Source organism: Babylonia areolata, chromosome 18 (assembly GCF_041734735.1).
Source record: "Babylonia areolata isolate BAREFJ2019XMU chromosome 18, ASM4173473v1, whole genome shotgun sequence".
Lineage (NCBI taxonomy): Eukaryota > Metazoa > Mollusca > Gastropoda > Neogastropoda > Buccinidae > Babylonia > Babylonia areolata.
The window spans coordinates 20844337-20859336 of record NC_134893.1 but is presented as its reverse complement, the minus strand read 5'-3'; the positions used below and the strand labels follow the sequence as shown (position 1 = coordinate 20859336).

Here is a 15000-nt window from a genome sequence, read left to right as displayed (position 1 = left end):
TCTCTCCCTCACTCTATCTCTCCCTCACTCTCTGTCTCTCTCTCCCTCTCTCTCTTTCTCTCCCGTCTTTCTCTCTCTCCCCCTCTCTCTCTCTACCCCTCTCTCTCTCATCGCCACCTCTCTCTCCCTCACTCTCTCTCTCTCTCTCTCTCTCTACCCCCCTCTCTCTCTCACCCTCTCTCTCTCCCTCACTCTATCTCTCCCTCACTCTCTGTCTCTGTCTCCCTCTCTCTCCCTCTCTCTCTTTCTCTCCCGTCTTTCTCTCTCTCCCCCTCTCTCTCCTCTACCCCTCTCTCCCTCGCCCCTCTCTCTCTCTACCTCTCTCTCTCCCCCCTCTCTCTCTCTACTCCCCTCTCTCTCTCTCCCTCTCTCTCTCTCTCTCCCTCACTCTATCTCTCCCTCACTCTCTGTCTCTCTCTCCCTCCCTCTCTTTCTCTCCCGTCTTTCTCTCTCTCCCCCTCTCTCTCTACCCCTCTCTCTCTCATCGCCACCTCTCTCTCTCTCTCTCTCCTCCCCTCTCTCTCTACCCCCCTCTCTCTCTCATCCTCTCTCTCTCCCTCACTCTATCTCTCCCTCACTCTCTGTCTCTCTCTCCCTCTCTCTCTTTCTCTCCCGTCTTTCTCTCTCTCTCCCCCTCTCTCTCTACCCCTCTCTCCCTCGCCCTCTCTCTCTCTACCCCTCTCTCTTCCCCCCTCTCTCTCTACCCCCCCTCTCTCTCTCACCCTCTCTCTCTCCCTCACTCTATCTCTCCCTCACTCTCTGTCTCTCTCTCCCTCCCTCTCTTTCTCTCCCGTCTTTCTCTCTCTCCCCCCCCTCTCTCTCTACCCCTCTCTCTCTCATCGCCACCTCTCTCTCCCTCACGCTCTCTCTCCTCCCCTCTCTCTCTACCCCCCTCTCTCTCTCACCCTCTCTCTCTCCCTCACTCTATCTCTCCCTCACTCTCTGTCTCTGTCTCCCTCTCTCTCCCTCTCTCTCTTTCTCTCCCGTCTTTCTCTCTCTCCCCCTCTCTCTCTCTACCCCTCTCTCCCTCGCCCTCTCTCTCTCTACCTCTCTCTCTCCCCCCTCTCTCTCTCTACTCCCCTCTCTCTCTCACTCTCTCTCTCTCGCTCTCTCTCTCTCTCTCTCTCTCTCCCTCACTCTCTGTCTCTCTCTCCCTCCCTCTCTTTCTCTCCCGTCTTTCTCTCTCTCCCCCCTCTCTCTCTACCCCTCTCTCTCTCTCATCGCCACCTCTCTCTCCCTCACGCTCTCTCTCTCTCTCTCTCCTCCCCCCCCCCCCACCCCCCGCCCCCTCTCTCTCTCAGACCTGCCAGAAGTAGAGCATGTAGTGCTGAGAGGCGGTACTGTACAGCACTACGTAACAGTCTCCGCTGTAGAAGATGCCGCGCTGGTCTAGAGGCTGGGGCACCAGGTCACCGTGCTCCACGCGCCACACCTGACCACCATAACCCACACAGTGTAGTCACGGTGATGGTGGTGGTGATGGTGATGGTGATGGTGACGATGACAACGATGGTAATGATGATGAAGTTAACAATAATTGATTATAGTCATATTAATTAAAAAAAAATAATAAAAAAATAAAAAAACCCAACAACAACAAAATAGCAAAAAATATAAAATATTAATGATTATTATTATTATTATCATCATTATTATGTAAATTTCCTTTGCGCGTTATCTCCAAATATGGCTCTGGGTGCTTTTCAAAAACGGGTCAACACTCTCTCTCTCTCTCTCTCTCTCTCTCTCTCTCCTACACACACACACACACACACACACACACACACACACAGAGATAAACAAAGACACAGACAGACACGACAGAGAGAGAAAGAGAGACACCCCCCCCTCCCCGCTGTCATGACGACACCTACCTGTGCTTTACCAGAGCCATCGTCCACCAAGATCTCTTTCTTGGCCGGCCGTTTCTTGTCGTGTAGCACAGAGGTGTTGAACTTCTCGTTGCTTTGCTCTGCACACGATGATCCGTCACAACACCGCGTGAGTCAGGTGTTTAAGAAAACCAAAACTTTTCCGGGGGGGTGGGGGGGGAGGGGGGGGGGGGACAGTTTTAGAGGCAACGTCTTTACTTTACCCACAGTCCCTTGTATTGTGTGTTCACAAAGTGTTCCCGATAATTTTTTTTTTTTATCAGCATCATCTTGTTAAGATAAATCATATTGTTTTGATGGGTAAAATGAAATGTGTATAAGCATTGCTCCGTATATATATGTATTATAAATTATAAATATATTTATAATATATATATATATATATATAAAACAACAACAACAACACCAAAAATTTAACGCGTTACAACTGAACTGATCTTTGACCAACCATTTAATATTAGAAGTCGATATATCATATGATACTACATGGATATTAAAGAATTATTACGTCATCAAAGGAAACATAGTGATGACTATTACTAAGTGCATGTTCTCATTAAAACAAACAGCAACAACAACTATTGCATCATAGCTAATAAACGTAAATCAAAGATCTTCGTTAATCGTATGTATTGTGTCCTGCAGATACATAATATATATAATGTGGTTGATTTATGTAAGTATACAGTAAGGACACATTACTGGCTCATAAGCCAGGTCATTAAAAAAAAAATCAGACATAACATCATATCTATCGTACTATAAAAGTTAAGGACCAAATGCCCATACTCAGAAAACACAAGGACATGTTGATTGTGAATTTATGTGGGGGGTGGGGGGTGGGGAAACACCCATGGATAAGACAAGTTGAAGCGCCGGAAAAAAAAAAGCAAAAATGTTCCGCGTACAATGTGGCGATTGCAAGGGAAAACTCTACTTGAAAGAGTTTGAAGGAAATGCTGCATGAAACACTATCATTGGATTATATCATTTTATTGACTCACTTGTGTAAACAAAGTGAGTCTATGTTTTAACCCGGTGTTCGGTTGTTTGTTTGTTTGTGTGTGTGTGTGTGTGTGTGTGTGTGTGTGTGTGTGTGTGTGTGTGTGTGTGTGTGTGTGTGTGTGTGTGTGTGTGTGTGTCCGTGTGTCTGTGTGTCCGTGATAAACTTTAACATTGACATGTTCTCTGCAAATACTTTGTCAGTTGACACCAAATTTGGCATAAAAATAGGAAAAATTCAGTTCTTTCTAGTCATCTTGTTTAAAACAATATTGCACCTCTGGGATGGGCACAAAAAAAAATGAAGCCTAATTATATGCAAACTGCATTTACTGTTATATATATATTTTTGTATTCTCTAAACTTGGCACTTTGACCTCTTATTCTGACACAACAACAAGAGGAGTCATTATTATCATTTTTTGTTCAAACAGGAACTTCTTTTGCTAAGCATGGGAGTTTTATTTATTTTGCAAACGTTTTGGTGCAGATAGTAAAAAAGGGAAATTACTCTGTAATTAATGCTAGGGGACTTAATTTATCACAAGTGAGTCTTGAAGGCCTTGCCTCTCTTGTTCTATTTCATTTACCAGCCCCTCCATTGGCGGGACATCACGCGTAAAAAAAAAAGACAACGTTCTTCTCAGTCAGCCTGATCTAAGACTTCGCGCTGTTTCTTGGTGATCAGAACAACCCATTCAAAAAAAAGCCCCAGCTAAGTTCAGTGGTCAGTGTAAGGTGATGTCATGGTCAGACCCACTTTATTGATATTCGTCCGTCGATAAACATTCAACGGGCTTATGGAAACCCGTCTGTGAGTCCTGGTCGAATAGACAGCGAATCAAACAATAATCCTGGTGACCAGTTAAAATCTAGTGCAAGGAATAATAACACGAACATAGAAATGTTATAAATAACTCCCAAGCAAGCAACCAATAAAAAAAAGATAAATAAATAAAAACAAAAACCTTTTCGTGTTTTGAACTCTCTCCAGTCTTTAGTTAGTACCCCTACCAGCTTCTACGGACATTTGTAATTCGCAGTCTTGACACAGGGTGAAATAATCGTGGGTGGATTGGCGATAAGGCGAGTAGGGATCAGCAATTCATTGATACGTAGGCGAATCGGAATATATAATAGACGAATTTGGAAATTAGCGAGTGGGGGAATAGGCGAAAGACGAACCTATCGGTGTGTGTGTGTGTGTGTGTGTGTGTGTGTGTGTGTGTGTGTGTGTGTGTGTGTGTGTGCATTTTATTTGTTGGGTGTTTTTATTTATATATATATTGTTATACGAAACCTTATTTATTAACGTTTGTATGTGTGTGTGTGGGGGGGGGGGGGGAGTTAGTCTGTCTTCAGCTATTGGGAATTCTTATTTGAACTAGTTTTCATCTCTTTTTATGTTGCGACATGATCATTAAAAAAAAAAGATATGTTGGTGTATACAACGAGGCTGTAATTGCACAGGTAAATTTCCGAGTGGATTGATAAAGTGTTTTTCCTGTGATTTGATATGATTTGATTTGATTTGATTTGATGTGACTCACTGGCGACTTTCTCCACCTGATACACAGACCCCAGGCCGGTCTGAGCGTCCCTGTCCGCCCACTGGGAGAAGTACTGCTTGAAGAGCGGGGTCTCTCCCTCCTCCACCACCTGCGTCACGGGCGTCCAGTCCGCGTAGCCTCTCAGGGTGAGGAACTCCTGTGTGGGGGAGGGAGGTGTGCACGGTCAGAGAGAAGGATGATGATGATGGTAGTACTACTACTACTACTACTACTACTACTGATAATAATAATAATAATGATAATGATCTCTCTCTCTCTCTCTCTCTCTCTCTCTAGCGCACGTGTGTGTGTGTGTGTGTGTGTGTGTGTGTGTGTGTGTGTGTGTGTGTGTGTGTGTGTGTGTGTGTGTGTGTGTGTTTGAATGAGTGATCGTGCACTGGTGTGTTTTTTGAATGACGAAGTATGCATGAAAGACGTGTGACAGTGTAATGGGTCAGAAGGCCTACAATGAAATATGTCTGAGCTGAGTCCTCCCCCGCCGTCCCCCCCCCCCCCTCTCTCTCTCTCTCTAACATCGAACCAATTTTTGTACTCTCAATCTCTCTGTTGCACTGTACCATCTAAAAATTCCTGGCTTTCTGTGTGTGTGTGTGTGTGTGTGTGTGTGTGTGTGTGTGTGTGTGAGTGAGTGTGTGTGTGTGTGTGAGTGTGTGTGTGTCTGTGTCTGTGTCTGTGTGTCTGTGTGTGCGTGCGTGCAAGTGTGTGTACGTATATGTGCTAAAAACATGTTTCATTTCCTCCAGTTCAAAGTCCTCATAGTGGCGAACGTTTCTTGAACTGTCACTTCCACATCGCGATGGACCGTGCACAGATGGCATCCTCACATAGTGCGATTGTGATTTAATCATAATTGTCATGTGAGGGCGTGACTGACTCAAGTCTCCGCTTTTGCCAAACGCAACAGCTAAAGAGTCTGTTCAAACGTTGACGTCGGCAAGACTTTTCCTCCTTCAGTCCTCTGTAACACAGGAAGCTCTGGATAGGCAAACAACAAAAGAAGAAGAAAGAAAAAAAAAGGTTCAGAACAAGCACTAGAGCTTCGTCACTCCCCCCCCCCCCCACACACACACACACACACACCCCACTCTCACATTTTCCCCTCTGTGTGTGGGTGAGGGGGTCAGAAAGCCCCAGTGACACCAGAGAACAGTCTCTGGAGACGCTTAAAGCGTTCCATCACCAGCCCTCAATTTCTGGAGGCTTGGCCGAGGGTGCTTCCGCCGACAGTGTGAGCAGTCCGATGGGAAAGCGAGATGTCTGGCACCAAGAGTGGTGCGAGGGGTGCCAGGGATGGGGGTGGGGGGTGGGGGTGGGGTTGGGGGGTGGGGGGGCGTTTGGAACGATGAATGGAGTGTGGCCAGAGATAGTGACAGGACAGTGCCATCTCCACCAATGTCAATGATCTGCAGGCAGCGTCTGCTTCCGGAGTAGGTCCGTCTGTCTGTCTGTCTATCTGTCCGTCTGTCTGTCTGGCCTACTGGCTGGCTGATAACGGGGGCGTGGAGGGGTGGGGAGGATGTGGGGGTGGGGGAGAACCACCAGTCCTGATAAATCTTGTGTTGATTGGGGGTGGGTAGGGGTGGGGGTGGCGGTGAAATGGTGAAAAAGGAGGACGGGGACTTGTCTCCGATATCTCTGTCTCTCCTGTCTTCACGGAGAGAGAGAGAGACAGACAGACAGACAGAGACAGAGAGAGACAGATTCAGGTTCAGATGTTTATTCAGATTAAGGCCTTGGTCCCATACTGAAAGGGCTGATACAAAGCAACATTAATACATAATTTTCACTAACAAAGGTAACAGTTAACAGAAATAAGGTCTGCAAACGAATATAAAGACTGCAGTGTGTAGCCTCTTGCTTGCTTCATAAATATACACAGGCGAATTAAAAAGACGTGTCTCATTTCTTGTCGACAACAGCATATTCAGCCTAAAATGACATGGTTCTGTATCATACTTTGAATGAATTAATTTCACTCTGAGATGATGAAAAGCAGGGCAACAGAACCAAAAATGGATTTCGTCTTCTTTAGCCTGATTGCATGAGCGGTATATAAGTTTCTGTTCGCTTATGTTTCTGTGTCCAAAACAATGGCAAGCAATATCAGAGACACTGAGCCTAAATTTGCTTAAAGCACTCCTTACATATCTATTCATTTTTATTCCAATGTATGGTTCTATATTGCGCGTTGTCTTGAAAAATCTATTCTGTGCAAATCTATCACTGTTACACATATAGTCCTGCCAGTCCTGCCACCTACAACCAATTATTCTTTGTTTAAAACATTTCAAGAATCTTGAGATACATTGAACACCCTGATTATCCCAAACAAAAGCAAATCCGTATGAATATAGACTTCTTCATGTTACAAGCCCATGTCTTCTTACAATTATTATCTAAGTTTTGCAGTATAACTTGTAAGCCTTTTAAAGGCAATACAAATTCATCCATTCTTGTAAGTTTAAGCCAGTATTTTATACATATCACGTACGAGTTCAAATAAATTGGATACCTACCAAGTTCTCCGTAAACGAAATCATTAGGTGTTCGATGGTCTACATTTGAAAAGCGCTCCATGGCGTACAAATGCACTCTTTCTATTATTACAGTATTCTCTAACGCCCATATTTCTGCTCCATATTGCACCTGAGTATCAAACAACTTAGAAAAGACAATGAAAAGAATTACAATCCGATTTATACAAAATATGAAGGATAACCACAACAGCCTTTCTTGCTCTGCTTGCAATATCACAACATGCGAAACTAAAACTAAGTTTTGTTGTTAAGTTGTTAATACCAAGATATCTTGGAGAGAGAGAGAGAGAGAGAGAGAGAGAGACAGAGACAGAGACAGAGACAGAGACAGACAGAGACAGAGAAGAAGACGGATATTTTATGTGCACATCTCTCTCTCTCTCTCTCTCTCTCTCTCTCTCTCTCTCTCTTCCCTCCCTGTGTTTGAGCACACGCGCTCTCTGCTGTATGTGTGTACTGAATAAAAATAAAAGGGTCTTCCATAATTGTTATGACTACTGCTCCTGCTGCTTTTGAGTAGCAACATTTTGGAACACGATAAAAAAAAATAAAAAAATAACAAGATGGTGCCGGTGGCAGTGATGATGATGATGATGATAAAGACGATGTCACTGATGCTGAAAGAGTGGCGATCGTTATCAAGGTAACATTGATTTTGTTTGTGTTTTTTTTTAAGTTGTTCCCAATTTCAGCTTTCTTTCTTATGTTTGCTGTTGTTGCTGACGAAGGAGAGTAAGAAGAGAAGGAGGAGGAGGAAGAGAAGTAAGAGGGTGAGGAGAAGGAGAAAGGGGTTGAAAAGGAGGAGTAGACAAAGTGAATGAAATCAAAATAAATACTCCACCTCTCATGCCAGAGGGCACAGCAGGCAGTTAAGTAAGTACCCGACACGGACCCTACCCAATCCACAAAGTTCAAGAAGCGACTGACCATCCTAGCTTTCTTTGAGACAAGGCACACGAAAACCGACTCTTAAGTGATTGGCCAGTGCACGTTTCTCAGCTCGTCAGCCCTAAGTGGTGCCCGAGACGTTCAGACGAGCCCCCTCCCACAAGTGGACTCTAATCAGCAAGAATAGGCGCGCGCTGAGGCCACTCATTTGCCTCCTAATTAGCGAAGGTGTGGAGGAGGCGAGGACTTCTTAATAATAAGAGGACAGGAATTTTTACCCTCGTTAAGGAGATAAGGAGGGGGCGTCAGAGAGTGAGGGAGAAAGAACGACGGAGATAAATACACAGAAAGGACAAAATAAGAGAGAGGGGAAGAGAGAGAGAGAGAGAGGAGAAAGAGATGGAGAAGGAGAGAGAGAGAGGGGGGGGGGAAGACTGGGTTAGGAACAATGGAGAGAGTGTAGTGGTGGGGGAATACATGTCTAAAAAGGGTGGAGGCGGCCATTAATGAATAGGGGTTAGGGGTCGGAGTGATGGTACACGACACACTCTCACACCTGAACACACACACCCATGCATACGCCCAGACGCGCACGTGCACACACACACACACACACACACACACACACACACACACACACACACACACACACACACACGTGTGGTTCGTCCGTCAGGATCGACGAGGACCATCTAGTCATCCTGGGGGTGGGTGGGTTAGGCTCTGTGGGTGCGCAGATGACTGGTCAGGCCAATCCGCGCCCGGAAGGTTCTGACGCAGTGTGGACAGGGGATGGTGGCGGCTGTCAGGGACTTGCTGGCACTGCTTTTCCTGGCCTGCCTGCGTTGCTCTGCTGCAGCGATTCTGTTGGCCTCACAGGATTTGGCGCCTTTGTGGACAGCTGAACGCCACTTTGGTCTGTCCATTGCATTCAGCTCCCATGTGTCGTGGCTGATGTTGAAGGCCTTCAGAGAAGCTTTCAGAGTGTCTTTGAAGCGCTTCTTTTGGCCTCCATGGGAGCGCTTGCCATGTTGGAGTTCGCCGTACCGCAGTTTCTTGGGGAGCCGGTGGTCTGGCATGCGAGCTACATGGCCTGCCCAGCGCAGCTGCGCCTGCATCAAGATGGTGTAGATGCTGGGCAAGTTTGCACGAGTGAGCACCTCTGTGTCAGGGATCTTCTCTTGCCACTTTATGCCGAGAAGTTTTCTGAGGCTGGTGGTGTGGAAGTGGTTCAGCTTTTTGGCGTGTCCATGATTCACATCCATAGAGCCAATTTGGTGAGAACTATGGCCTTGTATACTTTACAGCAGAGAACTTGTCGACGCTGTGTTGCATGTCAGCTTCGGAAGCAGCGTTGAGAGAGCTGTCATCAGCAAACAGGAAGTCGTTGACGGTGTCTGTCCTCACCTTGGTTTTTGCTTGAAGCCTCCTGAGGTTGAAGAGGAGTGAGCCATCTGTGCGGTACCTGATGCCAATGCCTACGTCAGCGTCTCTGAAGGCATCTGTCAGCATGGCTGAAAACATGAGACTGAACAGGGTGGGGGCAAGAACACACCCTTGCTTGACTCCGTTGGAGACAGGAAATGGTTCTGAAGTCTCTCCGTTGTCTTGGACTCGGGCCAGCATCCCATCGTGTAGTTGCCGTATGAACTTTCTGGGACATCCGTACTTCGCCATGATTCTCCAAAGGCCATCTCTGCTAACAGTATCGAAGGCCTTGGTCAGATCGACATAGGTGGAGTAAAGGTCGGCGTTCTGTTTTTGACACTTCTCCTGGAGCTGCCTGGCAGCAAACACCATGTCGATAGTCCCGCGTTCTTTCCGGAAGCCACACTGGCTCTCTGGTAGGAGACCTTGCTCAAGGTGCGCTATGAGACGGTTGAGTAGCACTCTGGCCAGTGTCTTGCCTGCGACGGACAGCAGGGATATTCCACGATGGTTGTCACAGGCTTGACGATTTCCTTTGCGCTTGTACAGGTGTATGATAGAAGCGTCTTTGAAATCCTGTGGAACTGCCTCATGCTGCCAGATGAGCAGGAACAACTGATGAAGCTTCTCAGTCAGCGCCATACCACCTTCTTTGTAGACCTCAGCTGGGATGGAGTCTGAGCCAGGAGCTTTGCCACACACACACACACACACACACACACACACACACACACACATACATACATACATACATACACAGTGTGTCAGTACAGTGTGTATGTCATATCTATCCAATCATTGATCACCTCAAAACAAAGTGCTTCCTTCTGCTTTCTGTACATACAGAAACGATGTCCAGTGGGCAACTCGTAAATAGATGGATAGATAGATAGACAGATCCAGCCATCACCCCAAGAAACGTGGCATAGATATCAGATAGATAGATCCAGTCCTCGCCCTAAGAAAAGTGGCATAGATAGATAGATAGATCCAGCTCTCACCCGAACAAACGTGGCCTAGAACTCTGATCTCTGGTCAGAAGTCCAACGCCAAACCGATTCTGCCCCGGTTCCTCCTATGGGAGAAGGGAGAAGGAGGAGGAGGAGGAGGGCAAACAGAACGAGGAAAATCAGAAAAAAAACACAACTGATATCAGCGGAGAACTTTCACACCGATCCAGGCCACGACGCGAGTTACCGCCCGTGTCAGGTCTCAGCCTGATGTATCGGGCACCAATTTCCTGCCTCTGTCTTCCCCGCTTTCTGAACACACGGTTCCCACAGGGGGCAGAAGAGGGAGAAGAAGAAGAAGAGGGAGAAGAAAAAGGAGAAGAAGAAGAAGAAGAAGAAGAGAGAGAGAGAGAGAGGGAGAGAAAAATCCACAGGAGCTTGTGGCGTTTCCTGACGTTCTTATCTACCCCGTGAGGGGGGCACACACACACACACACACACAGAGAGAGAGAGAGAGAGAGAGAGAGAGAGAAAATGTCTGTGGACAGATCTGTATCTGATCCGTAGGGAACCGTGTGGATCTTGCCCGCAGGGTGAGACATCCGTCGGTCTGTGATGGATGACGGTGAACAGTGTGTCATGTATGTGTGTGGGTGGTGGGGGGGCGGAGGGGGGGGGGGTGGAGTGGGGAGGAGTTTGTAGTGCCCGGCTGGGTTGCTTAAAACTTAATTAAGTCATCTTTGCAGCCCTACGCTTGCTTAGCGTTAAGAATTTCCTAAGTCTACTCTACTTCCGCAGCAGGTTTTAGAAACCTGCTTAGTTAACCATAATGCGCATTCTAAATAAGATGTATTATACTTAGGAGTGTCTTTCCGACGGGCTTCAATGGTGTGAAATAGATAAACGTTTGATATGAACTCACTCATTCATAATGACGATGTTTCTAAAAGAGTCTGTGTGTGTGTGTGTGTGTGTGTGTGTGTGTGTGTGTGTGTGTGTGTGTGTGTGTGTGTGTGTGTGTGTGTGTGTGTGTGTGCATTTTTGTAAAGCGCCTCGAGCCCAATTTAGAAAAAAAATAGCCGCTACATAAAGCAGTAGTAGTAGAAGTAGTAGTAGTAGTAGTAGTTGATATTTATTCATTGGTTTATCTATTTATTTATTCATTCATTTAGTGATTGCTGAACGAGAAGTAAACAGTGTTAGTAAGTTCGCTCAGGCTACCCAGTCCTGCTTGTGTTTGGTCACTTTTATCCTCTGTGTGTGGGGGGTGGGGGTGGGGGGCGTGTGTGAGAGAGAGAGAGAGTAAGTGTGTGTGTGTGTGTGTGTGTGTGTGTGTGTGTGTGTGTCTTTTGTGCGTGTGCATGTTTGTGTGCGGTTGGTGGGAAGCATATATGGTTGGACGGGTGTGTCAGCTATCTGGGAAATAAACGGCTTATGATGATGATGATGATGATGATGATGATGGGTGTGTGAGTGTTAATAGCTCATTTATCCGCCGAGCTGTACTTGTATTATCGACTGGAGGTTATGCAATACTGACGACAACACACAGGGGTGCAGTTACAACCTCTTTCAGCCTCAGCATTAGATTTCGAAATTGCTTGCATATCATGCACAGTTAATGATTTAATGATGCAATCAAGTCATGGAGAAGCTTCGAACGACGCCATTAAGGTCACTGAGACCCAGATAAGTAGCCAGGCATCTTTCCCATCCACCCTCCCTTTTATGATGATTATTGTCATTTTTACCAGATGCGGCGTAGCGAATATGGATCACTGTGCACTTTTCTACGCCTCCTTGAAAATGAAACTTTAAGGTTTCTTTAACAACGCAGGCTCCTATAAAATGTTTGAGTCTGTTAGCTCTTGGTTGGGGTTTAACTCTCCTTGGACTGAAAGCATGTTCAATGGAAAGCAAAACATGTAACGTATAGAGAAGAGTACATTCGTTAAACAATTGACCGAAGAGCAGGACATAACGTAACCGAAGTCCATAGCATTCCTCCAGTCATTAGATGTGAATGTGCAGAACAACACACAAATACACAAAACAAAACAAAGCAGAGGAAGTTGTCAGCAAAACAAGACACGCCATTTCGTAAACGTCCCAGGAAAACGGCAGTTTGAATGATTTTCTGAATCGTGTGAATGAGTGGGTGTATCTGCGTACGTTACGTATACGGACAGAATCAGAATCATCTGATCATCTGTCATATGAATTAAGAGAAAGGGGAAATACAGAAATAGAGACATACAGGCATACACACACACACACACACACACACACACACACACACACACACACACACACACACACACACACACACACACACACACACACACACAGAATCATATTCATGACACAAGCGATGACGAACAAAGGAACATTTTTGACGATTCGAGTGTTTCTGTGTTTCCTCATGTGCAAACGTGTGACTGACTTTATGCTTGCCTCCTCTTCCTCCTCCTCCTCCTCCTCCTCCTCCTCTTCTAAACTCCGTTCTCTTCTTCCTACCTCTCCTCTTCCTTCTCCTTTCCCTCCACTCTCTTCTCCTTTCGTTCGAGAACCTCACCGTGGCGTTCTGCCATGCTGACTTCTTCTCGTTCTTGGTGCACTTCTTGCCAATCCACACATAGATGCCGCTTGGGCCGGAGTCCAGGATGAAACAGTCCTGAAACACACATAGCACAAAATTATGGGGTGAACGGCAAAAGACATGAACACACTGACGGAACGGCCCTGAGACACATAAAAACATATCGTATCGTATCGTATCGTATCGTATTGTATCGTGTTGTATTGTGTCGTATCGTATCGTATTGTATCGTATTGTATTGTGTCGTATCGTATCGTATCGTATCATATCGTATCGTATCTTATCGTATTGTATCGTGTTGTATTGTGTCGTATCGTATCGTATCGTATTGTGTCGTATCGTATCGTATTGTATCGTGTTGTATTGTGTCGTATCGTATCGTATCTTACCGTATTGTATCGTGTTGTATTGTGTCGTATCGTATCGTATCGTATTGTGTCGTATCGTATTGTTTTGTATTGTATTGTATTGTATTGCACCGCATCGTATCGTATCGTATTGTATTGCGTTGTACTGCATCATATCGTGTCGTATCATATCGTGTTGTATTGCACTGCATTCTACTGCATTGAATTGTAATCCTTTTTGTCACAGCCTGTGTGAAATTCAGGCTGCTCTCCCCGGGGAAAGTTAGTCAACACACTTTGGCTCCACCAGTATATATACATGCCTGTCTGCAAATGTATCTATTTCACCATCACACTGGATTTTTCTACAGAATATTAACCAGAGGAAACCCAATTGTTGCCGTGGGTTCTTCTGCGTGCGCTATGTATATGCTGCACACGGGACCTCGGTTTATCGTCTCTTCCTAATAACATGGCACTCAGCCCACCATTCAATGTCTAATTAACAGGAGGAGGGGAACAGGGGGGGGGGGGGGGGGGCAACAATCTCGGACCATATATAGGATTCGAACCCGTGGACACTCGGTTTACAGTCGACCGCATTTTCACCGCGCCACACAGAAGAGGTGAATAACAAAGAAAGAAAGATAAAAAGTCGGGCAGAAGGACAAATATGAAGAACACACACACACACACACACACACACACACACACACACACACACACACACACACAGATTGACAGATGGATAGTAGAGTGACACACAGAGAGAGAGAGAGAGAGAGAGAATTAATTAATTAATTAATTGTTTATTCATATAGACCATAGCTCCTGGTGAAGGGGTATCTGAACAATGAAAACAATTCAATGATAAAAAAAATCAATGAAAACAAGACTATGAGACGGCTATATATCTAACTCTGAAACTCAAAGCCTTGTACATGTAGCCAAGCGCTTAACTGGCTACAAATAACCTCATTACTTAACTGGCTACAAACAACCTTAGTTCAATTCACAGCGCAAGCCGAAAGCTGAGCTGTAGCAGACGACATTTTTGTAGTCAGGGCGTGCCTGCTGTCTTTCAATGACTCAGGCATAAAGTACGACGCCATTCCAAATTTTAATAAACCATGCCCATTCTACACTGCTCCGAATATGTATTAATTTTAGTATAGGTATCGTTTACTGTATGTTATATTTGTTGTGCTTACACACACCCTTAAAGCAGTTAGAAGCGTGTTTGATTTCAGTTAATCGTTCGTCAGTCTAAAGATTTCAGCTGACGCTAAGCTTACGTCATTCTGTCCTTCTCGCCACACACTCACTGTTCGACCATTGTCACGGTACGTCATTGGCTGAGCTGGAATCTGTGTTTCTGCTTCACCGTACTTAATTAATATCTCTTTTGTCAGATCAGTAAACTACAAGTATTATATACTGGCAGAATCATCGCAATTCCATCTTTAAATCTATTCCATTTATGTTTGCCTACGTTCAAATGATTTAACGCAGTTTGTAATTTTCAGCGACGAGCTGACCCTGTTCAGGTGACTTAAATTAAGATTATAAATTCATCTTAAATAACCAACACTTCATTTTATACTCATTATAAAGTAGGTGTTGAGCTCTTTCTTTTGCAACTTATCCGACATAAATCGGTTCAGGAATCATTTAGAAATCTGTCACTGAACACCTTGTCAGAAACACAGTTGTTGTCAGATTTGGCCAGATTAGTGTCGATCTGTTCGCAGCACGCTGTCTTTGTAGTTCGCTTAACCTGTATAAA

At 45.3% G+C, this 15000-nt stretch overlaps 1 protein-coding gene across 4 annotated transcripts in view; it reads right to left on the bottom strand.

The window, feature by feature from the left end:
- The window catches only part of LOC143292558 (advillin-like), a 109238-nt gene that overhangs the window by 39072 nt on the left and 55166 nt on the right, over positions 1 to 15000 (bottom strand). For all 4 annotated transcript variants that reach the window (XM_076602965.1, XM_076602968.1, XM_076602969.1 and 1 more), the window contains exons 12-15: positions 12844 to 12942; positions 4445 to 4601; positions 1875 to 1972; positions 1304 to 1432 (exon numbers count right to left, since the gene is read on the bottom strand). In XM_076602965.1, the coding sequence (XP_076459080.1) occupies positions 1304 to 1432; positions 1875 to 1972; positions 4445 to 4601; positions 12844 to 12942 (483 nt within the window). The remainder of the gene's footprint in view (positions 1 to 1303; positions 1433 to 1874; positions 1973 to 4444; positions 4602 to 12843; positions 12943 to 15000) is intronic.